This window comes from Mya arenaria, chromosome 6, assembly GCF_026914265.1.
Source record: "Mya arenaria isolate MELC-2E11 chromosome 6, ASM2691426v1".
Classification (NCBI taxonomy): Eukaryota; Metazoa; Mollusca; class Bivalvia; order Myida; family Myidae; genus Mya; species Mya arenaria.
Window position 1 is genome coordinate 14,462,423 of NC_069127.1, and position 27,381 is coordinate 14,489,803.

General features: G+C 36.6%; 1 protein-coding gene across 3 annotated transcripts in view; it reads left to right on the forward strand.

Moving 5' to 3' along the window:
* LOC128237277 (E3 ubiquitin-protein ligase rnf213-alpha-like) overlaps positions 1-27,381 on the forward strand; it is a 136,364-nt gene that overhangs the window by 3,605 nt on the left and 105,378 nt on the right. For all 3 annotated transcript variants that reach the window (XM_052952649.1, XM_052952648.1, XM_052952650.1), the window contains exons 2-5: positions 23,403-23,758; positions 23,893-25,367; positions 27,001-27,032; positions 27,232-27,357. In XM_052952649.1, the coding sequence (XP_052808609.1) occupies positions 23,422-23,758; positions 23,893-25,367; positions 27,001-27,032; positions 27,232-27,357 (1,970 nt within the window). In that variant the 5' untranslated portion in view covers positions 23,403-23,421. The remainder of the gene's footprint in view (positions 1-23,402; positions 23,759-23,892; positions 25,368-27,000; positions 27,033-27,231; positions 27,358-27,381) is intronic.

Consider the following 27,381-nt stretch of genomic DNA (forward strand, 5'->3'; position numbering starts at 1 on the left):
CACCCAATATTGTTTCGTTAAAAGATATGGGCACCAGTGGTCAGGCTACTTTTAACCATATATCTGTATGGAAAACTTTGAAAATCTTCACCTTAGAATGCGCTGGCCTGATTTTCAAACGAATCACAGAAATGTTGATTCACAATTAACATGGCCGCCAGGGGTGTAGCTACTAAACTCATAATTTGAAAAGAATAAAAATATATAGATAAATGTTTTTAATTTTTTTTTATAATTACATATATTTTTTTCTTAGCAGGATTTTTCGTAAAAAAATTATACATCATAGAATTGCAAAACCAGGGATGGCGGGCAGGCAATTAAAGAGGCAGGAGAGCTTTAACAATTCTGCGTTAAAGTTTTTATTCCCGTTCATAGAGTCAACAGTTTTTATCAACATGTTATGAAAGTTTTTAAGAATACTTTTCGGCGTGTTGTCTTAATCATTTGTGAAAATGGGTCACCTCAGGTAAAAAAACTAGGTTACTAGGTCAAATGTTAGGACATACTCTCTGATGTCATAATTTCATTTTTTAGCTCACCGAAGCACAAAGTGCTCAAGGTGAACTATTGTGATCGGTCTATGTCTGGCGTCTGTCGTCCGTCGTCTGTCGTCCATCATCTGTCGTTCGGCGTCATCAACTGGTTATAATCATCATCTTCTGCTAAACCGCTTGGACAATTTTAATGAAACTTCATAGGAGTGATCCTTGGTTGGTGTTTTTCCAAAATTGTTCAAAGAAATGAATTCCATGCAGAACTCTTGTTGCCATGGCAACCTAAAGGAAAAATTACAAAAGTTTTTTTGGGAAAAACTATGAGGCCTAGTGCTTAACTATTTGGTGTGTAACATTGTCTATTGGTTATCTACCGGTTTATTCAAAGTATGCCCCTGTAGAAAAATTGGCCTGACCCCGTGGGTAACAAGTTCATTACAAATACATTTTGTTAAAATCTGATAGTTATGTAAAGTTTACTCTTGAAGCAAGGGCAGCAAGTCTTGCTATATGGTCTCCCTTTTTGTTGGAGATTCCACTACTTTCTATTTTTAGTAACAAGGGAATAGATTTTAAATTTTATTAAGTCTTCAACATAGTCACTTCTGACGTAATTATTGTTCTTTTTTTGGTTCATAGATTCAAATAATTATTATACACTTTATTCTTTAGAAGAAACTTCAGTTTTACTTAATGATAAATTAAATAATCAGACTTTTCCATTGAACTTCATATAGATTACTGTAAACTTCATGTAGATTATTCTAAGCTACAATCTTTTCTTCTGTGTGGAGAGTGAATAAGCCTTATATATAAAGAAAAAATTGATCTTTAACATTTGAAGGAAGGTGATGTTGTCCTAGATTGAAAAAGTGATAATATTAGTTGAAGGTGTTGAATGTGATCTGATATTTGATTTTTAGAGCTTAAGGCAGTTTATTGATTTTATTGGATGGTGTTTGTTGTTTGTGTAGCTTTACTAAAAGTTCTTTCAGTGTGCAAGCAATTTAACATAGTTTTGTCAGTGTGCAGGCAATTGAACAAAGTCCTGTCAGTGTGCATACAATTGAACAAAGTCCTGTCAGTGTGCAGGCAATTGAACGAAGTCCTGTCAGTGTGCAGGAAACAGTGACATGTCCTGTCAGTGTGCAGGAAACTGTGACAAGTCCTGTCAGTGTGCAGGAAACTGTGACAAGTCCTGTCAGTGTGCAGGAAACTGTGACAAGTCCTGTCAGTGTGCAGGAAACTGTGACAAGTCCTGTCAGTGTGCAGGCAACAGTGACAAGTCCTGTGAGTGATTATCTAGGGAACATGTTTGACCAGTATGTTTTTCAATATTCTTTGAGAACAAATATCAAGCTATATTGATTACAAAGGTTAAACTCTTTTACTCAGGTGAGTGATTTAGGACCATCATGGCCCTCTTGTTTTATGTAACATTAAGTATAAATATGGTTGTTCTTGGTTAAATATCTAGGTCACTAGCTTAATTCTTAGACTTTCAGAATTGCATCATCAATAAATGTCTGCCGCATTGGCATCATGTTATGAAGCTCCAATTCAAAAATTGTAAGAGTTTTGCCCTTTGTACTTTTTAAACCAATACACATTTTTCATTTTTTAATAATTTTATAAATTGGGAAGTATGATAGTTGGAGGCATCCAGGGTGCTGTTTAATCAGTAACTTAAAAAACTTAAGAAACCTTTGTCCAATCAGCTGAGCAATATAGAGTCATCTGTGCCCTCTTGTTAAAGCTTTTTACTAGCTTGACAATTGAAAGAGTTAGAAGACCTATACTATACTACTCACCCTTGTGTCAGCATGAGCTTAATGCTTGGCCTAAGGTTTTGCATATAAGCCCAGGTCAATATCTCTTGAAATTCTTGTATTGAATTGACATTTTAGGCAAATGATCCCAACCATCCAACCTACTTAATCAATCAAATAAGATAACTCTATCATACATATAATACAACTTATGGCCAATTATTATTCAACATAAAACTTCTGGTTAAGGTGGTGCCTGTAAACACAGACATATCATCAACTCCTTGATATGTTGCATTGTAACTTTTTTATATAATAATTATCTTGCATACTGCAAATTATGTTCCTTTATTATTTGATTTAGATTTTCTGGTTAAAAGCAGTGAATAGTTTCTGTGACAGCTCTTGTTTATACCAATATTTAGCACAGACAAAATTACAGTCTTAGTTATTTCCAATTAAGTGATCAATTAGGATTGTCCGTTTTGATTTGATTATCAATTATGAAATTTGTCCCCTTATCCAATACTTATGTCCTGTCACTGTCTTTTTATGTAGGTCATTGAGTATGTGAGTTATCAGGGCCATTGAGCTCCCTTGGTCTTGCATGTCCTGAAATTCAAGATGTAGAATTAGTTGATTTACCTTCTTGAAGCATTTCATGAGACCCCTCATATATTAATGCGACAAAAGTCGAAGATACTAATGGTCTACTGAAATTGTTTATTTTAAGCTCTACTGGCCGTGCGTCAATAAACGTTTGTTTGTAAGCATTATTAAGTCTCCAGTTTTGATTGTATCTCAATCAAACTTTCACAGTAGTTTGACATACATAAGAGTTCTATTCCTTTTATAAACCAGCTAGATCTGCCCATGCATGACTGGATGATTGCACTTGAAATTGTCAAAATTGCTATTATACAGCTTGTGAAGTTAGTGTTTGCCCTACATTGTCAGCCAATCAGGGGCGCTAGATTTATAATGTTCAGTTTCTTATTTGTGAGGAATTGTTACTTATTGCTGAAGAAAACTCTTGATGAATAAGTAAATTGCTATAACTGCTCGTGTGCATATAGTCACGCCTAATGTTTGTATATGGCTTGATTTAAATGACGTCACACTATCTTGCCGTGATTGACATATATATCTTTTTGACAGCTGCACGGATTCATTTTAAAGCTGATGCAATTTTGGAGGGGCTAACACTAAGTCGGTTAGAATTTATTAAGTAATTTCTTCGTGAATAAGAAACCACGGTGGCTTCGCTTTGCTACGCTCCGCTTCCTTAGGTTACCTATTTACAAAGAAATTACTAAATAAACACTAACCTATACATATAGAGCCTCCATTATTGGATCTTCCAAAACTTGCTAGTTTATATATTAATGAGACCTGGGTTTCTTTTGAAAACAAGCCAGATCTGGCTGTGCATGACTGGATAATTGCCCTTGAAGTTGTCAAAATTGCTACAGTTGAGCTTGTGAACACAATAGAGCCCCCATTTATTACTGGATGTTTGCTAAACTTATACAGTAGTTAGATATTGACTTCATCATGGTTCCTTTTGAAAACAATTGTGAACATAATAGAGTCTCAAGTTTTTATTACTTACATGGAATGTTCCAAGTTAACAGTATGTCGCTTGTAACGTACCTGATCTGGGTAGAAAATTTCCAAACAAGCAATACCAGCAAAGCATAGACCCTCGTGGGCCTTTTGTTATAGGAATCTACCATTTAAAAATAGCATTGTTGTTAATACACTCTATTTATCATCTTTTAACATAAAAAAATAATATTTTTTTGTATTTGTAAAAAATGCAGATTAAATCACAACAATGAACGTCCCATTTTTCAATAAAATTAATGGAGAATATGTTCCTCAACTTACATTTAGACACTTTTGAGAAAGAAATCACATGAAAGGTGCTCATTAAAACAAGCAAGACAATATATATTGACATTCAAAAATAAGGTCTGCATGACCACAATTATACTCCAGTTTTTAGCTCACCAGAGCACGATGTGCTCAAGATGAGCTATTGTGATCGGTCTTTGTCCTGCGTCCGTCCATCCGCCAGTCCGTGCTGTCACGTAACGCCAACGCTCACTTAACTTTCGTGATAGTTTGTTCAGTAACCAACCAACAACTGTTCAAGTGTTCTAAGTCTTTATTGTTCAACGTTCTTTCTAAGTATAATAATCAGTATATAATACAGCATGACATTTAAGGTAATCCCACATCCTAACTGCCGTCCATTAAGGACCCAAGGCCGCGTTGCTTGCCTGGCCTAAGCCAACTCTGTTTTCCCATCCCAAATCATCTCTTTTATACTGATTTGTTGTCTACATATGACAGCTTTACAACCACAGGAATACACGTTTTTGTAATTAACATGACCATTTTGTACATTTGTACCAGGTCGGCTGTCAACCATTTTCATATTCAAATGTCAATCAAATATGCCCTACATTACTAAACATACAGTATGTAGACACATATCCATTTAATTAAATCTTAATTATATCTTAAATATAACGTATTACGTCACATTCTATTCTGTTACGTGACATTCGTCCTTTTTTTATCAAGATTTTTAAGAAAATCTTTGCGTCAACCCCAAACAATGGTTATAATTGAATAGATAAATAAAATCGTAAGTAAATATGTTTCTCAACCCCAAACAGGTAAATAATAATAAAAAAATAAAAAAGTAATTCCGACAAAAAAAAGATACGCAAAAGAAAATCTGTGCCTAAATCCCAAACAATGATGATCAAGTTGTATTTTCGACAAAAAATACGCAAAAGAAAATCTGTGCCTAAATCCCAAACAATGATATCAAATTGTATAGATACGTATAGATACCGTCCCTTTTTAATGCAAGATTTTCTTTTCGTAAGCAATAGAAAGTAAACTGACACGTTATTTGTCAAAATGTCTGACTTAATATAGACTAATTGGTAATTAGCCCTCAGGTTATTAATAAACATAGTTAACAATTAGAAAATAACACTGCAGATTGAGTACAAGTAATTAACACTGACAGAACTGTTGTCAAATTTGGTATTTAGTCAATGTTTGATGTAGCACTGCTTTTCATGTTATCATTCTGAAGACATGGAATCATCGTTGTTGTTGTTGCTGCTGCCTTGTTGTTGTAGATGTAGAGTTTATAGCCAAGGGGTTGTTTGATTGTAGAATGTACCCACCGACTCGAAATGTTCTGCCATTATACGACTGCTAATTCTTGAAGTGTACTTAGATATATGTGTGCAAGTGTTCATGTTATTGAAGATGCTAACGATATCAAGTTGGTGTTGTCCATCACACAGGAATCATCACGGTCCTAAAGACTTGATCATGTGACGTCAAGCCGAGCACAGGTCATACGAGAATGTGTGCTTAGCTCCTCTGGATATTCCGAAGTGTAACCAATTGGTTAGCACATCACATACGCAATACCAGAATATAGTTCGATCCTTTATGAACACCGATGACCACTTAACACAATATCACCACTAGGTATATTATCTCGATATCCGCTGAAGAAGTATGTTGACATTGACTGTTCGTATCACGTGACATATTACCTGTACTTCTAAAAACCTTTCATTGACATAGGTGTTGCTATTACCATGAAATTTTATGTTGATATTTTCAAGCAGGCTTATATTTTGAAAGTGGCCCCATTTATAATTAATTACTGTATCTGCGCGTAAGTGTTCGTATGTTTGATTTAATGAATGTTTGACCTTAGTTTTTTTTTTTTTGTGAAACGTTTTGTTTTCATGAACAACCTTTTATTTTATTAAGAACCTTTTTTATGCAATAGTTTACAAAGCTTATATGTTAGCTTTACCACACTAAAACACCCATTCAACATGTGCATTAAGTTCGTTCTGTCCTGCATGCTTATCAGCTGATAACTAACACAGATATTTAGAACAAGATTGATGATCCGTTATGTTTATCATTTGACAACTTTTAATCTCATAATTAGTCCACTATTTTAAGAAAACTAATACATAAGTGATTCAATTAATTTATTAAATAACTCACACCCTAATGTGACTTCACAGGAGTCCAACAATTTTGTTGAAATTCAATATCTTGAACGTATCATCTCCAATCACTTTTTAAGAAACCTGGTCTTTCTTGACCACTATCTTTGTTTATCTTTGTACAACTTTGTACATCTTCATAGTTATAAGAAAGCTAAACTCTAGCTTAACATGTTACCATCATGCTTATCATCGGATAACTTACAACTTTATAATTGATTCATTAGTTTTACCAAACTAATCTGTGAGTAACTTAAATAATTTAATTAGATTACTTACTACCTAACAAACAATTTAATTAGTGATTTCGAAATTGAAAATTACTTGCCGTATTCAGGCGATACACTGATATAATGACATCTAAGAAATTACTTTTCGTTTTGCACGCTTTCTCTCTCAGACCTTACTGTGATCCAAACAATGATGTATTTATATGATTTTTACGACTTTAAAACCATCACCAATTTACTCAAAATTATATAAAATGATATATTGACAAAATACTACAATTATTTACAAGACTATAAACTTACTTAATTTTAATGATTTCATATCATTAAGGTCAAGTTAATTACAGGTAACATTGCATTCATTTACCTATCTGATGTGTTTGACAATTATTTACAGTTTCATGACAACTGAAGTAATGAAACCTGCCATTTGTCTCCTTCTTCGACATAAAAAATATTTCATTTTGTATTATCTTCAGTGTTTGCACTAAACCCTGAGTATAAGTCATTATTTTTTTGTATTTATGCAACTTTCATTAATGTTAGACCTGCTAAATAAGTTTACTCAAAGTTCTTTTAATTACATTTCTTTCCATGTTAATTATTCAATTAATGTCCTTAAATGACTTAGTTTTCTTTTTCATAGTTATTCAATAATGTACTTAAATGATTCTTCGTTTGCATTTAACAACGTTTTTTTTCACACCTGTTTTACTTTTTTTTTATCGAATTTCTCAATATCTTTATCTTTGTTACCTTAAATACTCATTCTTCAGTTTATTCTTATTTAAATCAAATGGTTTTATTGTACTAAATAATATGGAACGTTGTTAAGTCAGAAATTAGATTGCTTAGGGGTTCTTTCAAAAGAACAGCTTTGCTCTGATTGCATTTATTATCCAAAACTTTAAAATTTTGCCCCGTTAAATATCCCAAAATTATAGCAACACATGTCATATCTAGGCAAGAAATACAAAGTAATAAAACGTCACTAACTTTTGTCCCGTGGCCTGGTCGCGCTGCAATGTCCATAGTCACTCGAACCGCAGTTGTCATCATGTACCTTTTTCTTTCTCATTTCAAATGTGATCCAATAGTTATAAGTACTCCCCCGTTGTGTTCCACGTCAACCCTGTTCTTGAATATCTTCGGTCAGCAGGCGCCAAACTTTTACGTGTCACGTAACGCCAACGCTCACTTAACTTTCGTGATAGTTCGTTCAGTAACCAACCAACAACTGTTCAAGTGTTCTAAGTCTTTATTGTTCAACGTTCTTTCTAAGTATAATAATCAGTATATAATACAGCATGATATTTAAGGTAATCCCACATCCTAACTGCCGTCCATTAAGGACCCAAGGCCGCGTTGCTTGCCTGGCCTAAGCCAACTCTGTTTTCCCATCCCAAATCATCTCTTTTATACTGATTTGTTGTCTACATATGACAGCTTTACAACCACAGGAATACACGTTTTTGTAATTAACATGACCATTTTGTACATTTGTACCAGGTCGGCTGTCAACCATTTTCATATTCAAATGTCAATCAAATATGCCCTACATTACTAAACATACAGTATGTAGACACATATCCATTTAATTAAATCTTAATTATATCTTAAATATAACGTATTACGTCACATTCTATTCTGTTATGTGACAGTGCGTTAATAATTGCTTTAAAACATCTCCTCTGAAACTATCTGGCCAAATTCAATGAAACTTCACAGGAAGCTTCCTTGGGTGTCCCTCTACAAAAATACAACAAGGGGTCACGATTGACAACAACAACAAAAACAACAAAATTGCCGACTTCCTGTTTCGCTTTAAAAAACATCTCCTCTGAAAATACCAGTACAAATTCAATGAAACTTTACAGTTAGCTTCTTTGGGTGGTCTTCTACAAAAATATAAGGGGTCACGATTGATCAACTACAACAACAACAGCAGCAACAAAATGGCTGATTTCCTGTTTTGCTTTCAAAAACATCTCCTCCAAATCTGCCAGTACAAATTCAATGAAACTTTACAGTTAGCTTCCTTGGGTGGTCCTCTACAAAAATATAAGGGGTCACGATTGATCATTTACAACAACAACAGCAACAACAAAATGGCTGATTTCCTGTTTTGCTTTCAAAAACATCTCCTCTAAAACTACTAGTCCAAATTCAATGAAACTTTACAGGAAGCTTCCTTGGATAACCTTGTACAAAAATACAACAAAGGGTCGCGATTAATCAACAACAACAACAACAACAATCTGGTGTTAAAATCTTGACAGTTGCTTCAAGAGTAAACTTTAAACAACTGTCAAGATTTTAACACCAGATTGTTGTTGTTGTTGTTGTTGATTAATCGCGACCCTTTGTTGTATTTTTGTACAAGGTTATCCAAGGAAGCTTCCTGTAAAGTTTCATTGAATTTGGACTAGTAGTTTTAGAGGAGATGTTTTTGAAAGCAAAACAGGAAATCAGCCATTTTGTTGTTGCTGTTGTTGTTGTAAATGATCAATCGTGACCCCTTAAAACGTTGCTCTATGGTCAAATCTTGCTCCTTTCTGTTGAACAGTGCATTGTCTATTTTTAGTTTTCCTATTTTAGTAACAAGGAATTATATGTCCGTTCCGTCCGTCCGTCCGGGCTGTAACTTTCCCTTGTATGGACAGATTTTAAAATAACTTGCGACATGTGTTCCACATACCAAGACAACGTGTCGCATGCAAGACTCGTGTCCCTACCTCTAAGGTCAAGGTCACACTTAGGTGTTTATTTACAATGGAATGCTGCGTATATGGACATAGAGTATAGGTTGTCATGTCCCGTCATAACTTTCTCTTGTACAGACATATTTTAAAATAACTTGCCACATGTGTTCCACATACCATGACGACGTGTCACGTGCAAGACCCGTGTCCCTACCTCTAAGGTCACACTTTTGTGTTATTTACAATGGAATGCTGTATATATAAGGACATAGAGTATAGGTTGTGGTGTCCGGGCTGTAACTTTCTCTTGTATGGACAGATTTTAAAATAACTTGCCACATGCGTTTGACATACCAAGACAACGTGTCGCGTGCAAGACCCGTTTCCCTACCTCTTAGGTCAAGGTCACACTTAGGTGTTTATTCACAATGGAATGCTGCATATAAGGACATAGAGTATAGGTTGTCATGTCTGGGCTGTAACTTTTTCTTGTATTGACAGATTTTAAAATAACTTGCCACATGTGTTCGACATACCAATACGACATGTCGTGTGCAAGACCCATGTCCCTACCTCTAAGGTGAAATATACACTTTGTGGTTATTCACAATGGAATGCTGAATATAATGACATAAGAGTGTAGGTTGTCAAATATGGGTGGTATTTTTATGTTTAGAGGCAATTTAAAATAACTTGCCATATGTATTTGACACGTAAAGGCAAGATCAACTAGGTCAATGTCACATTCGGGGGCATTCGTCACATACTGTGACAGCTCTTGTTTTTCATAGGTTTATATGTTAGGAAATATAATATCTCTTTATTTTCTAGAAGAATTTCATATTTACTCAGTGTTGAATTAAATGATCAGACTTTTCCATGTAGACCATTGTAATTGTACAATCTTATCTTTTACATGGTTAGTGAATACACCTGATACAAACAAGACTGTAACTCACACACATAGATGGGAAGTCATGCTGTGTTGGATTAAGATTGAGACAATGTTACTGTAGGTTCTTCATAAGTATTTTTATCAAATCCCCATAATTTATAGTAGTTATATATTATATTGGATGGTGCGATTTCCGTCGTTCCTGTGTCTTACACAATTGCTTGTGGAAATCAAATTATGCCTCTGGGGTCAAAACTCGCTATGCCATGAGGTTTTCTGTGGACTTATCGAAAATCTTCTTGTCTGACACTGCTAGGCCGAGACCTTTAATAATTTGTTATGAGCATCATATAGTGGTCCTCTACCAAGATTGTGCAAATTACGCCCCTTGGTTCAAATTTGGTTCCACCCTTTTTGACCTACTGTCTTCTTTTTAAAACTAAAGCGAAGAAATTTTGACCATGTTTACAATTCTGTAAACAAATAACAATGGGCATTTTTGTTGGTAATGAACTGGTTTTGGTTTTATTTCGGTTTCACAAACTGTGTATTTGTTGTTACAGTGTCCAAATAACCGAAACCAGTTATATCGTGTTTTTTTTAAGAAAAACCAAAACCAGTTTTTGAAACCATCGAAACCCCTACTGGTGGGGGTTTCATCGGGTTCATCGGTTCCTTCCATCCCAAAACTAGTTTACTTTGAAAACTATATGGCGGTAATTGATCAACCATGTTTGTTGAAACTCAAATGTTTTGAGCTCACCTGTCACATAGTGACAAGGTGAGCTTTTGTGATCACAATTTGTCCGGCGTCCGTCTGTCGTCCGTCCGTCCGTCCGTAAACTTTTACTTTAAACGACATCTCCTCATAAACCGCTTAGCCAATTTCATCCAAACTTCACAGGAATGTTCCTTGGGTGGTCCCCTTTGAAAATTGTTCAAAGAATTGAAATCCAAGCAGAACTCTGGTTGCCATGGCAATGGAAAGGAAAAACTTTAAAAATCTTCTTCTCCCAAACCACAAGGCTTAGGCCGTTGATATATGGTAGGTAGGATCACCAAATGGTCCTCTACCAAGATTGTTCAAATTATGGCCCTTGGGTCAAAATTGGCCCCGCCCCGGGGGGTCATGGGTTTTCTCAAAAAAAAAACTTAAAAAATCTTCTATTCTGAATTTACTTGGCCTAGAGCTTAGATATTTGTCATGATTCATCGTCTAGTGGACCTCTACAAAGTTTGTTCAAATTATGGCCCTGGGGTCAAAATTGGCCCCGCCCCGGGGGGTCATGGGTATGCTCTATATGTTTATAGTTAAAACTTCAAAAATCTTCTCCTCTGAACTTACTTGGACTAGAGCTTAGATATTTGGCATGATTCATCGTCTAGTGGACCTTTACAAAGATTGTTCAAATTATGGCCTTGGGGTCAAAATTGGCCCCGCCCCGGGGGGTCATGGGTTTTCTCTATATGTTTGTAGTGAAAACTTCAAAAATCTTCTCCTTTGAACTTACTTGGACTAGAGCTTAGATATTTGGCATGATTCATCGTCTAGTGGACCTCTACAAAGATTGTTCAAATTATGGCCTTGGGGTCAAAATTGGCCCCGCCCCCCTGGGGGTCATGGGTATACTTGATATGTTTATAGTTAAAACTTCAAAAATCTTCTCCTCTTAACTTACTTGGACTAGAGCTTAGATATTTGGCATGATTCATCGTGTAGTGGACCTCTACAAAGATTGTTCAAATTATGGCCTTGGGGTGAAAATTGGCCACGCCCCGGGGGTTAGGGTATTCTCTATATGTTTATAGTGAAAACTTCAAAAATCTTCTCCTTTGAACTTACGTGGACTAGAGCTTAGATATTTGGCATGATTCATCGTCAAGTGGACCTCTACAAAGATTGTTCAAATTATGGCCTTGGGGTCAAAATTGGCCCCGCCCCGGGGGGTCATGGGTATACTTGATATGTTTATAGTTAAAACTTCAGAAATCTTCTCCTCTTAACTTACTTGGACTAGAGCTTTGATATTTGGCATGATTCATCGTCTAGTGGACCTCTACAAAGATTGTTCAAATTTTGGCCCTGGGGTCAAAATTGGCCCCGCCCCTGGGTGGTCATGGGTTTTCTCTATATGTTTATATTAAAAAAAATCAAAAGTCTCCTCTGAACTTACGTTGCTTAGAGCTTAGATATTTGGCTTGATTCATGGTCTAGTGGACCTCTACAAATATTGTTCAAATTATGGCCTTGGGGTCAAAATTGGCCCCGCCCCGGGGGGTTAGGGTATTCTCTATATGTTTATAGTTAAAACTTCAAAAATCTTCTCCTCTGAACTTACTTGGACTAGAGCTTAGATATTTGGCATGATTTATCGTCTAGTGGACCTCTACAAAGTTTGTTCAAATTATGGCCCTGGGGTCAAAATTGGCCCGCCCCGGGGGGTCATGGGTATGCTCTATATGTTTATAGTTAAAACTTCAAAAATCTTCTCCTCTGAACTTACTTGGACTAGAGCTTAGATATTTGGCATGATTCATCGTCTAGTGGACCTTTACAAAGATTGTTCAAATTATGGCTTTGGGGTCAAAATTGGCCCCGCCCCCTTGGGGGGTCATGGGTTTTCTCTATATGTTTGTAGTGAAAACTTCAAAAATCTTCTCCTTTTTACTTACTTGGACTAGAGCTTAGATATTTGGCATGATTCATCGTCTAGTGGACCTCTACAAAGATTGTTCAAATTATGGCCCTGGGGTCAAAATTAGCCATCCCCGGGGGGTCATGGGTATGCTCTATATGTTTATAGTTAAAACTTCAAAAATCTTCTCCTCTGAACTTACTTGGACTAGAGCTTAGATATTTGGCCTGATTCATCGTCTAGTTGACCTCTACAAAGTTTGTTCAAATTATGGCCCTGGGGTCAAAATTGGCCCGCCCCGGGGGGTCATGGGTATGCTCTATATGTTTATAGTTAAAACTTCAAAAATCTTCTCCTCTGAACTTACTTGGACTAGAGCTTAGATATTTGGCATGATTCATCGTCTAGTGGACCTTTACAAAGATTGTTCAAATTATGACCTTGGGGTCAAAATTGGCCCCGCCCCCTTGGGGGGTCATGGGTTTTCTCTATATGTTTGTAGTGAAAAGTTCAAAAATCTTCTCCTTTTTACTTACTTGGACTAGAGCTTAGATATTTGGCATGATTCATCGTCTAGTGGACCTCTACAAAGATTGTTCAAATTATGGCCTTGGGGTCAAAATTGGCCCCGCCCCGGTGGGTCATGGGTTTTCTCAAAAAAACTTCAAAAATATTCTCCTCTGAACTTACTTGGCCTAGAGCTTAGATATTTGTCATGATTCATCGTCTAGTGGACCTCTACAAAGTCTGTTCAAATTATGGCCCTGTGGTCAAAATTGGCCCGCCCCGGGGGTCATGGGTATGCTCTATATGTTTATAGTTAAAACTTCAAAAATCTTCTCCTCTGAACTTACTTGGCCTAGAGCTTAGATATTTGGCATGATTCATCGTCTAGTGGACCTCTACAAAGTTTGTTCAAATTATGGCCCTGGGGTCAAAATTGGCCCGCCCCGGGGGGTCATGGGTATGCTCTATATGTTTATAGTTAAAACTTCAAAAATCTTCTCCTCTGAACTTACTTGGACTAGAGCTTAGATATTTGGCATGATTCATCGTCTAGTGGACCTCTACAAAGATTGTTCAAATTATGGCCTTGGGGTCAAAATTGGCCCCGCCCCCTTGGGGGGTCATGGGTTTTCTCTATATGTTTGTAGTGAAAACTTCAAAAATCATCTCCTTTGAACTTACTTGGACTAGAGCTTAGATATTTGGCGTGATTCATCGTCTAGTGGACCTCTACAAAGATTGTTCAAATTATGGCCTTGGGGTCAAAATTGGCCCGGCCCCGGGTGTCATGGGTATACTTGATATGTTTATAGTTAAAACTTCAAAAATCTTCTCTTAACTTACTTGGACTAGAGCTTAGATATTTGGCATGATTCATCGTCTAGTGGACCTCTACAAAGATTGTTCAAATTATGGCCTTTGGGTCAAAATTGGCCACGCCCCGCGGGGGTTAGGGTATTCTCTATATGTTTATAGTTAAAACTTCAAAAATCTTCTCCTCTGAACTTACTTGGCCTAGAGCTTAGATATTTGGCATGATTTATCGTCTAGTGGACCTCTACAAAGTTTGTTCAAATTATGGCCCTGGGGTCAAAATTGGCCCCGCCCCGGGGGGTCATGGGTATGCTCTATATGTTTATAGTTAAAACTTCAAAAATCTTCTCCTCTGAACTTACTTGGACTAGAGCTTAGATATTTGGCATGATTCATCGTCTAGTGGACCTTTACAAAGATTGTTCAAATTATGGCCTTGGGGTCAAAATTGGCCCCGCCCCCTTGGGGGGTCATGGGTTTTCTCTATATGTTTGTAGTGAAAACTTCAAAAATCTTCCCCTTTTTACTTACTTGGACTAGAGCTTAGATATTTGGCATGATTCATCGTCTAGTGGACCTCTACAAAGATTGTTCAAATTATGGCCCTTGGGTCAAAATTGGCCCCGCCCCGGGGGGTCATGGGTTTTCTCAAAAAAACTTCAAAAATCTTCTCCTCTGAACTTACTTGGCCTAGAGCTTAGATATTTGTCATGATTCATCGTCTAGTGGACCTCTACAAAGTTTGTTCAAATTATGGCCCTGGGGTCAAAATTGGCCCGCCCCGGGGGGTCATGGGTATGCTCTATATGTTTATAGTTAAAACTTCAAAAATCTTCTCCTCTGAACTTACTTGGACTAGAGCTTAGATATTTGGCCTGATTCATCGTCTAGTGGACCTCTACAAAGTTTGTTCAAATTATGGCCCTGGGGTCAAAATTGGCCCGCCCCGGGGGGTCATGGGTATTCTCTATATGTTTATAGTTAAAACTTCAAAAATCTTCTCCTCTGAACTTACTTGGACTAGAGCTTAGATATTTGGCATGATTCATCGTCTAGTGGACCTTTACAAAGATTGTTCAAATTATGACCTTGGGGTCAAAATTGGCCCCGCCCCCTTGGGGGGTCATGGGTTTTCTCTATATGTTTGTAGTGAAAACTTCAAAAATCTTCTCTTAACTTACTTGGACTAGAGCTTAGATATTTGGCATGATTCATCGTCTAGTGGACCTCTACAAAGATTGTTCAAATTATGGCCTTGGGGTCAAAATTGGCCACGCCCCGCGGGGGTTAGGGTATTCTCTATATGTTTATAGTTAAAACTTCAAAAATCTTCTCCTCTGAACTTACTTGGCCTAGAGCTTAGATATTTGGCATGATTTATCGTCTAGTGGACCTCTACAAAGTTTGTTCAAATTATGGCCCTGGGGTCAAAATTGGCCCCGCCCCGGGGGGTCATGGGTATGCTCTATATGTTTATAGTTAAAACTTCAAAAATCTTCTCCTCTGAACTTACTTGGACTAGAGCTTAGATATTTGGCATGATTCATCGTCTAGTGGACCTCTACAAAGTTTGTTCAAATTATGGCCTTGGGGTCAAAATTGGCCCGCCCCCTTGGGGGGTCATGGGTTTTCTCTATATGTTTGTAGTGAAAACTTCAAAAATCTTCCCCTTTTTACTTACTTGGACTAGAGCTTAGATATTTGGCATGATTCATCGTCTAGTGGACCTCTACAAAGATTGTTCAAATTATGGCCCTTGGGTCAAAATTGGCCCCGCCCCGGGGGGTCATGGGTTTTCTCAAAAAAACTTCAAAAATCTTCTCCTCTGAACTTACTTGGACTAGAGCTTAGATATTTGGCATGATTCATCGTCTAGTGGACCTCTACAAAGATTGTTCAAATTATGGCCTTGGGGTCAAAATTGGCCACGCCCCGCGGGGGTTAGGGTATTCTCTATATGTTTATAGTTAAAACTTCAAAAATCTTCTCCTCTGAACTTACTTGGCCTAGAGCTTAGATATTTGGCATGATTTATCGTCTAGTGGACCTCTACAAAGTTTGTTCAAATTATGGCCCTGGGGTCAAAATTGGCCCGCCCCGGGGGGTCATGGGTATTCTCTTTATGTTTATAGTTAAAACTTCAAAAATCTTCTTCTCTGAACTTACTTGGACTAGAGCTTAGATATTTGGCATGATTCATCGTCTAGTGGACCTTTACAAAGATTGTTCAAATTATGGCCTTGGGGTCAAAATTGGCCCCGCCCCCTTGGGGGGTCATGGGTTTTCTCTATATGTTTGTTGTGAAAACTTCAAAAATCTTCCCCTTTTTACTTACTTGGACTAGAGCTTAGATATTTGGCATGATTCATCGTCTAGTGGACCTCTACAAAGATTGTTCAAATTATGGCCCTTGGGTCAAAATTGGCCCCGCCCCGGGGGGTCATGGGTTTTCTCAAAAAAACTTCAAAAATCTTCTCCTCTGAACTTACTTGGCCTAGAGCTTAGATATTTGTCATGATTCATCGTCTAGTGGACCTCTACAAAGTTTGTTCAAATTATGGCCCTGGGGTCAAAATTGGCCCGCCCCGGGGGGTCATGGGTATGCTCTATATGTTTATAGTTAAAACTTCAAAAATCTTCTCCTCTGAACTTACTTGGACTAGAGCTTAGATATTTGGCCTGATTCATCGTCTAGTGGACCTCTACAAAGTTTGTTCAAATTATGGCCCTGGGGTCAAAATTGGCCCGCCCCGGGGGGTCATGGGTATTCTCTATATGTTTATAGTTAAAACTTCAAAAATCTTCTCCTCTGAACTTACTTGGACTAGAGCTTAGATATTTGGCATGATTCATCGTCTAGTGGACCTTTACAAAGATTGTTCAAATTATGACCTTGGGGTCAAAATTGGCCCCGCCCCTTTGGGGGGTCATGGGTTTTCTCTATATGTTTGTAGTGAAAACTTCAAAAATCTTCTCCTTTTTACTTACTTGGACTAGAGCTTAGATATTTGGCATGATTCATCGTCTAGTGGACCTCTACAAAGATTGTTCAAATTATGGCCTTGGGGTCAAAATTGGCCCCGCCCCGGGGGTCATGGGTTTTCTCAAAAAAACTTCAAAAACTTCTCCTCTGAACTTACTTGGCCTAGAGCTTAGATATTTGTCATGATTCATCGTCTAGTGGACCTCTACAAAGTTTGTTCAAATTATGGCCCTGGGGTCAAAATTGGCCCGCCCCGGGGGTCATGGGTATGCTCTATATGTTTATAGTTAAAACTTCAAAAATCTTCTCCTCTGAACTTACTTGGCCTAGAGCTTAGATATTTGGCATGATTCATTGTCTAGTGGACCTCTACAAAGATTGTTCAAATTATGGCCTTGGGGTCAAAATTGGCCCGCCCCAGGGGGTCATGGGTATGCTCTATATGTTTATAGTTAGGCCAAAAAAAAATAGGTTCGTTTCCGGTCTCCTTCCCAAAAAAAAGAGGGTAGGTAGGTAAGCATTTTTTTTTTTTTTTTTTTTTTTTTGGGGGGGGGGGGGAAGTGATCTAGAATAGAAGGCGGCTGACTTTTATTAAAAAACAACCATATTAACTGCGTATGAGACAATTTTAAAAGGTACTAAAGCATAAAATGTAAATACAAGTCCATTCATTTATTAAGAACTGTATAATGTGTATTAATTATAATGTATAGATATACATTTTCTAGAATATAAATGCATGTATTGTTGAACATGTTTGTCTGTATGATAGATGTCGAAAAAGAGTGCCTCAGATTTGTCAATTTTTCATATTTACCAATTTCACATTTGTGCTATAATGCTATTCTTATATTTGATAGAATATTAAAATTCCAAACATTGTCAGAAGCTGTTTTTGTCACTTCAATGATCTCCGAAGTACACCTGACCCGTGTTCACAAAGCGTTTCCATTCTCAACTGAATTAAGAGTATGAAACTTAATTTCTTATTTAAATCTCAAAAATATGTTTAGTACTAAATTTAAGACACTAACTATTTGAAAGTGATAATTAGGTACTGGTTATCTGACTTATTTGGAGTTTAAACCTGAGGTTTGGTAACACTGATATCAAAATTTCATACTCAAACTCAATTGAGATCCATAAATGTTTTGTGAACAGTTATTCCAAAATTCTGTACTAGGGTCCCAACTGTCATACTACCTTTATAAAAGCAACATTAAAAACTTGTTTATTTTTAATTCCTTTTAAGTGGAACTCCTTTAAAAATTGTACCAAGGAAATTTAATACAATTTGGGAATTATTTTAAATTTTATATTAAATAAAAGTCCTTCTACAAGTGTTTTCAGGCCGAATAATTTCCTACCGAAGCTCATTCCAACGAAGTACCAGAACAAACTTATTTTCACAAGCTTTGCAGAATTAACATTAATAGCAGAATATGACAGTGACAAAAAGACAAATACAAGTTTAGTTGATAAGACACAGTAATTCATTGCAGGTGATATCTTAAAAACATGGCCATTATTTTGAAATTTGAACGAAAAATATATGGTTTGCCAAAATACAAACACTATACCTTCAACATCAAAGTTTGTTGCACCCGACATTTCCGTAGAGCATTTTATCGTCACGCTCGATTTACCAACGTTCGTATCATGGTAGATATGCCAAACATCTTCAATATTTTTATTGTTTGGCAGGCTTACTAAAATATTTTTATCGGTTTTATTGTGGGAGCAACGTTTCAATTTCAGTCCCAACACTGACGAACTCCACATGGGTGCCGCCATTTTAATAGACTGCTTATCAAATTACCGAATTCGAAATGAGACCAAAGATAAGAAAATTAACGGAAAGAAAGTACCGAAAAGTACTAAATATGCGCGCAGTTAACTTTTACACCAATAAAAAGTATAGGGTCGGCGCGGAAATAAGAGGGTCGGTCGGGCGACCGGAAACAGACCTATTTTTTTTTTGGCCTTAAAACTTCAAAAATCTTCTCCTTTGAACTTACTTGGACTAGAGCTTAGATATTTGGCATGATTCATCGTCTAGTGGACCTTTACAAAGATTGTTCAAATTATGGCCTTGGGGTCAAAATTGGCCCCGCCCCCTTGGGGGGTCATGGGTTTTCTCTATATGTTTGTAGTGAAAACTTCAAAAATCTTCTCCTTTGAACTTACTTGGACTAGAGCTTAGATATTTGGCATGATTCATCGTCTAGTGGACCTCTACAAAGATTGTTCAAATTATGGCCTTGGGGTCAAAATTGGCCCCGCCCCGGGGGTCATGGGTATACTTGATATGTTTATAGTTAAAACTTCAAAAATCTTCTCTTAACTTACTTGGACTAGAGCTTAGATATTTGGCATGATTCATCGTCTAGTGGACCTCTACAAAGATTGTTCAAATTATGGCCTTGGGGTCAAAATTGGCCACGCCCCGGGGGGGTTAGGGTATTCTCTATATGTTTATAGTGAAAACTTCAAAAATCTTCTCCTTTGAACTTACTTGGACTAGAGCTTAGATATTTGGCATGATTCATCGTCTAGTGGACCTCTACAAAGATTGTTCAAATTATGGCCCTGGGGTCAAAATTGGCCCCGCCCCTGGGTGGTCATGGGTTTTCTCTATATGTTTATATTAAAAAAAAATCAAAAGTCTCCTCTGAACTTAGGTTGCTTAGAGCTTAGATATTTGGCTTGATTCATCGTCTAGTGGACCTCTACAAAGATTGTTCAAATTATGGCCTTGGGGTCAAAATTGGCCCCGCCCCGGGGATTTAGGGTATTCTCTATATGTTTAAAGTTAAAACTTCAAAAATCTTCTCCTCTGAACTTACTTGGACTAGAGCTTAGATATTTGGCATGATTCATCGTCTAGTGGACCTCTACAAAGATTGTTCAAATTATGGCCCTTTGGGTCAAAATTGGCCCCGCCCCCTTGGGGGGTCATGGGTTTTCTCTATATATGTTTATAGTGAAAACTTCAAAAATCATCTCCTCTGAACTTACGTGGCTTAGAGCTTAGATATTTTGCATGATTCATGGTCTAGTGGACCTCTACAAAGTTTGTTCAAATTATGGCCCTGGGGTCAAATTGGCCACACCCCGGGGCCTTAGATATTTGGCATGATTCATCGTCTAGTGGACCTCTACAAAGTTTGTTCAAATTATGGCCCTGGGGTCAAAATTGGCCACACCCCGGGGCTGATGGGTTTTTATGCCCCCACAAAGTGGCGGCATATAGGGTTGCCCTTGTCCGTACGTACGTCTGTCCGTACGTACGTACGTACGTACGTCCCGAAGATTGTTTCCGATCTAATTCTTGAAAACCGTTTGTCCAATCCTCACCAAACTTTAAACACATGTTTGTGATTATAATATCTTGATCAAGTTCGATAGTCATGGAAATCGCTTTAGTCATTTAGGAGTTACGGCCCTTTTTTGCCAAAAATACTTCAAAAATATATGTTTCCAATCTAATTCTTGAAAAGTATGTGTCCAATCCTCACCAAACTTTACATACATGATTGTGACCATAATATCTTGATCAAGTTCGATAGCCATGGAAATCGCTTTTGTCATTTGCCCTTTTTTGCCAAAAATACTTCAAAAATATATGTTTCCAATCTAATTCTTGAAAACTGTTTGTCCAATCCTCACCAAACTTTAAACACATGTTTGTGACCATAATATCTTGATCAAGTTCGATAGTCATGGAAATCGCTTTAGTCATTTAGGAGTTACGGCCCTTTTTTGCCAAAAATACTTCAAAAATCATTATGGCTTATTTTCTGTGACAAAAAACCGAAGTGGGGGCATCCGTGTCCTATGGACACATTTCTAGTCTCTATATGTGTTATAGTGAAAACTTATAAAATCTTCTCCGAACTCACAAAGACAAGTAACGTCTTAATTTAAACTGGATAACATATTTAGTACACATACCAATTTTCAATATGGGCCACATACAACAATTAATAACAAATATACATATATAGATACACACGTAAAATCAAGTAGTGACAAGAGCTTAGATATTTGGCATGATATATCATCTAGTTGACTTGTACCAATATTGTTCAATCTTTGGCCCTGGGGTCAAAAAATGGCCCCACCCGGGCGGTCATGGGTTTCCTTATATATGTATATGATGAAAACTTATAAAATCTTCTTCTCCGAAACCAAAAGGCGAAGGCCTTAGATATTTGGTATGAAGCATTGTTTATCGGACCACTATTAAGATTGTTCAAACTTTAGCCCTGGGGTCAAAATTGGCCAAGCCCCGTGTTCATAGGCTTAGGTTTTCAATATTTTTATATAGTCTTATATAATAAAACTTTAAAAATCCTCTTCTCCAAAATATAAGACCTAGAGCTTTCATATTTGGTATATAGTGTTACCTAGTGGACCTACACCAAAGGTATTCAAAGTATTGTCCTGGGGTCAAATTGGCCTTGCTCAGGGGTCATTTGTTTTTACATTGTCTTGTCACTTAAACGTCTTTTCCTCTGAAAGTAAAGGTCAGAATGACTCCATACTTGATATGTAGCATCCTTACATGGTCCTCTCTCAACTTTGTTCAAATGGTTTTGTTTGGCCCCTTTTAGGGGTCACCAGAGCAAAAAATAGAAAAACCTTTAAACAACTTGATCTTATTAACTGCTTGATGGATCTTCAAGTCTGAAGCATCCTAGCATGGGCCTCTGTCAGGTCTTTTCAAATAATTTTGTTTGGCCCCTTTAAAGGGCCACCAGAGCTAAAATTAGTAAAAAAAAACTTAACATTTTCTTCGCATGAACCCCTTGATAGATCTTCAGCAAATTTGGTTTGAAGTGTCCTTGCATGGACCTCTCTTAAATTTGTTCACATAATTTTGTTTGGCCCGGTTGCCATGGCAACCTAAAGGAAAATGTCAACAATTGGTTATAATCATCTTCTTCTCCTAAACCGCTTTGACAATTTTGATGAAACTTCATAGGAATGATCCTTGGTTGGTGCTTTTTCAAAATTGTTCAAAGAATTTAATTCCATATAGAACTCTGGTTGACATGGCAACCTAAAGGAAAAGTGTCAACAATTGGTTACAATCATCTTCTCCTAAACCGCTTGGACAATTTTGATGAAACTTCATAGGAATGATCCTTGGTTGGTGCTTTTTCAAAATTGTTCAAAAAAATTAATTCCATGCAGAACTCTGGTTGCCATGGCAACCTGAAGGAAAATATAGGCTGTCGTGTCCGCGCTGTGACTTTCTCTTATATGCACAGATTTTAAAATGACTTGCCATATGTTTTCGACATACCAAGACAACGTGTCGTGTGCAAGACCCATGTCCCTACCTCTAAGGTGAAAGATACACTTAGTGTTTATTCACAATGGAATGCTGAATATGAGGACATAAAGAGTGTTGGCTGTCATTTAGTATGATTGTTTTTTTTTCTATGCTCAGAGGCAATTTAATATAACTTGCAACATGTATTTGACACATAAAGGCAAGATCAAGTTTGGTATCAACAAAATGCCAAATGTTGTGGTTAAATAACCTTGACTGTGACTGCCTACTTTCTTATCTATGAAGCTACAGCAATGAAATTTGGATCATGTGTAGAGTTTTGAAGACAAATATCAATATTGTCGTCGGATTACCTTGACTGTGACTTTTTGACCTACTTCCTTTTTTTTAAGGTGCAGCAACAACATTTTGACCATATGTACAGTTTTGAAAAGAAATATCAATGCTGTGGATTAACTTTATTGTACCTTTTTGACATCTTATTTTTGAAGCTACAGTTTTGAAATTTGGATCATATGTACAGCTTTGAGAACAAATATCAAGCTATATGGATTACAAAGGTTACACTCTTTTACTCGGGTGAGCGATTTAAGGCCATCATGGCCCTCTTACTCATATGTGTCTTGATTCGAAAAAAAAATGTTGCAATTTTTATTGGATAAGAATGAACGTATTTATTTCTTGAGTTTGGGTTCAGTATTTACATATATATGTATTTGAAAATGATTGCATTGAACTAAAGGTGAGTGTAGAAGCTTTGTTTGGCTGAAACTGGGTGGGGGGGGGGTCATGCAGACAGTTAGGAGAGGCGGGCAGATGTTGTTTACATTTCTGTATTTTTTGGACAATAATGAATATGGTCACCTCTGGTAGAAAACTAGGTTAAAAGGTCAAATCTTAGAAAAATTATTTCCCCGAAACTTGGTCAGAATTCTTGATTGCATGTTGTCCCGTTTTAAAATTATTTTACAACGTTTTGCTAGATTGTCTCTCTCCTAATTCAGGATGTAACAGTGCTTGTACATGATGAAGAAGTGTTCCAACCCGGTGTGTGGGTTGGAGGGGGAGTGGAAGTTGTGTCAAGAATGTGGAGACAAAATGATTGATCCTCCTACGAAACCTATCTTGTCATCAATCGTCATCATTTGTGATGGAGAGGATGAAAGCGGCTCTCCTTGTGGGGAGGAACTGAAATCAACACAGAAGTTCTGCAGCAGTTGTGGAAAACAGGTTGATATCAAGTTGTTTGAAGTCCAAACACCTGATATAGAGAGATGTGGGGGCTGTGGAGCTGTGTGTACACCAGGCAAAAAATTCTGCCCTGAGTGTGGATTCAAGGTCAAACCAATGGCAAAGCAAGGTATGAATTAACTTTTTGCAGCTTCTTGAGTAGAATTTAAATAGTTGCTACAATATGACCAATTTGAAGCTAATCAGTCAATATGTCTTCTCATGAAAATGTGATATTTGATTAAAATAAAATATTGTTTTCAGCTACTGATACTCCACCATCTCTAGAAAATCAGGCAAGTGTTGTTGACAAGTCTGACCCTGTCTCTATGGCAACAACTGGTGCTGGGGAAAGTCAAAAATATGTTCAACATGATCAAATAGCCTCTAATCAATCACCACCTTCCAACCCACAACAGGCAGAAGGATCAGATTTATATGTTGAAGTTCAAGAGTCAGCTACTGGGGTTGAACATTTAGATGTCAAAGATCCAGATCCAAAAGACACATTACAAGATAATACTAGGTCAAGAGAGAAGCAGCAAGAGCCAGATACAGATAAACCAAGTGCAGCAGATGTTCAACAAGGTGAAGCGTCACGTCCCGAACCAATGGAGGAACATTCCAAACCCAGTAAACTAACAGAGGAAGAAGACACAAAGACTAATAAACCAGAAGCTAAAGAAAGTCAGAGTCGAGAACAGGTTAATTTGGTCGGTTCAGAAACAACTCACAATATTGAACATGATGCAATGGACACATCTGATCTTCCAAGGAACAATAAATTATGTGTTGTCAACATGGATGATGGAAACGATGAAAGAAAACAGGAAACACTAATGCAAGTTGATCCTTGTAGAAATATAGATGACGCAAATGCAACAGCTAACATAAATAATAATAACTATGTGTCATCAGATGTTTCCCAAGGGGGAGATTCGGTACAACACTCACTTATTTTCGAAGAAAATGGTTCAGCTGAAGTTGGGCATGAAAAAGCAGGAAATGCTACAACTGAAAGTCAGTTGGAAAAGTCTATAAAGGATATAAACATTACTAATGATGAAACAACGAACAAGGCTTCAAATGGTGAAACATTAAAAAACGATTTATCAGATAAGGATGGAAATGGCTCTGAAGATGACTCTGCTGATTCAGACAGTAGTGAATCAGAGGTTAATGATGATGACAAAGAAGAGACGAAATATGGTGGAAAGAGATCTAAAAAGAACCATAAGGGAGGGACTAAAGCAAAAAAGGCTAAAAAGAGGGAAAGGAAGAAAGAAAAACAGAGAGAAAAGCAACAGAGTTTGCATTCTGATCCCAAGGAAGAAGATGATAAATCTGAAAGCATAACAAAGTCAAGGACAATTGAAGAGAAACAGAAGTCAGGACAAGTTGATATGAATTCTAAAGAAAACTCTTTAAATCAACAAGATAAAGGCACTCCAGAACAGGAAGGATTTGTTTTTGGGCAACGTAAAATGAAGTCTGACAGCGAGAAGGGATTTGAATCATCAGAGCGGACTACATCTAGTTTATTTCCAGACAATACATACAGCAGAAATTCTGCAGAGCAGAACAATCTGGGCAGTTCTGCCAGTGAGAAGGTTGGAAATCCTGACAAAACTTATAATACTAGAAGCAATGATGCAGCGTTCAAATCAACTTCTTCGTCGGCAAACACACAGACAGGTGTGAACACTTCCTCACATGAAAAGTCCAAAACAAAAGATAAGGTAGGAGGATTCAATTTTATGAACTGACTTGAATATTTTTAGAAATATTAAGTTAAGAAATTATTATTATTATAATTATTATTATTAATTTATTTACTATTTTATTTTCATTTAATACTTTCATAAATTGGATACGCATAATTGAAAGTTGGAAAATATTTGTTTTAGCATTTAACCACACCAAAAACTCAATTATTCTTATTTGTTAGTGTTTTAACTTGAAATCGATTTAAATGACAAACATGGGCATTTATAGTCTTACTCAATATGTTTTTGGTATGCAAGGCATAGTTATAAATGATTGAAGTTTGTAATGCAATCCACTGACTTACAAGTATTTCAATAACCACTACAAGACAATGAACTAACTCTTTAACTTTGTATTTTATTGAAGCAATGTGATGCACTTAAGGCCAGAGTTTTTTTATTTTTCATTATACTGGAGCACTGTACCTAAATATTGCAAAACCCAAATAAGAAAAAGATTCAAATTTTATTTTTATTTTTTCCGCCCCCGTTTCTTCGATATATAATAAAATAAATTTTTATGCTAATGTCACAACAACGAAAAATTTACATGCACAATTTTCAAGATGGGTCATACCGTTGCTTATTGCTTATTTATCATCATCTAAGCATTTTTAAGGAAAATTGCCACCCCTTACGAAATTTTAAAGTTGCTTTTATTTAAAGACTGATATTGTTGTGCATAAAATTGTGGCGTTTGTCATTTTGTGATATTTTGAAATGGAATTGTATTTTCTTTACACTGAAGCATACAATCACTAAAATATTTCTGTGTGTAGACATGTTTACACAGGGACACATTGAACTGGAATTTGCTGTCCAGTTTCCGACGACAGAAAAAAACGAGAATGGGACATTGATTTTGTCTTGTTTGTCTGAAGACAATATAGTTATACCAACATATCGCATACCATTTTAAAGGGCATTGACTCCTTTTTTGATATCACCGTTTTTTGAAATGGATTGTTTGTGAAAAAATAAAACTATGTTGATTTAAATAAACTTTAAAAACAACTGGACTCTACCGTGAAATCTGGTAAGACATTAAATTTGTTCATGTGTGTTGTTTATCTCATTATTTGTACCCAAAAGATATTAATGAACATTTCAGACACAAACAATAAGCCAGATGTCACTGGTTTTGACAGTGGGAGTTTCAGTGAATATTGAAAGCACTACAAAAGTATAGAAGCTAATATTAAAATCATGCATATATAAAAAAATATACAGAATTGATTTAATAATCATATTGTGAAAATGACAGTTTGTTTTGCCTTTATAATACGGAACTATTATACAACAGGCAGCATTGAGAACAAAACAAGTGTGCACAACTTCAAAACATACATTCTATAAAGGTTTCTGAAAAAAAACCCCGAAAATCCATCTTATTTTTATTATTTTTCGACGCTCATTTTTCGACTCCTTTTTTATTTTTATTCCCCCCTCCATACTTTTGAAAAAACAAAACAATCGTAAAACAAAAAATAAAAAAAAACTCTGGCCTAAGTGGTTTGCTTTAATTTCAATACCAATTGACAGAACAAGTGACTATTTGAGCCTGCTTTCTTTGGTATCATTTGTAATGTATAATGTCTGTTTGCAGAACAATCAGGGCAACAAGGATCAGAAAACTAAGTATGAACTTTAAATATAAGTATGTGTTATTATTTTGAGTGTAATTGTTTCAGTCATGATTTCACTATATGTCTCCAAGGATATCAAAATTACTATGAAATAATCAAATACATTTAAAAGCTTCTAGTTGATATAATTGAATTATGAATACCATTAACGATGGTCTTGCTTTAAAAACTGTAATCTTTTTCGTTTGTAGGCAACAGATAGTTATTGTTTTCCATGTGTTAGTGGCAAAGGACTGTTTTACCAGTGGAAAGGACTTGCTGATTTTAAAAATGCCAGACAAATCTGGAAGGTGGGATTCCAATCAGCACCAACTCAGGTAATTGTTCAGTTGGGAACTGTT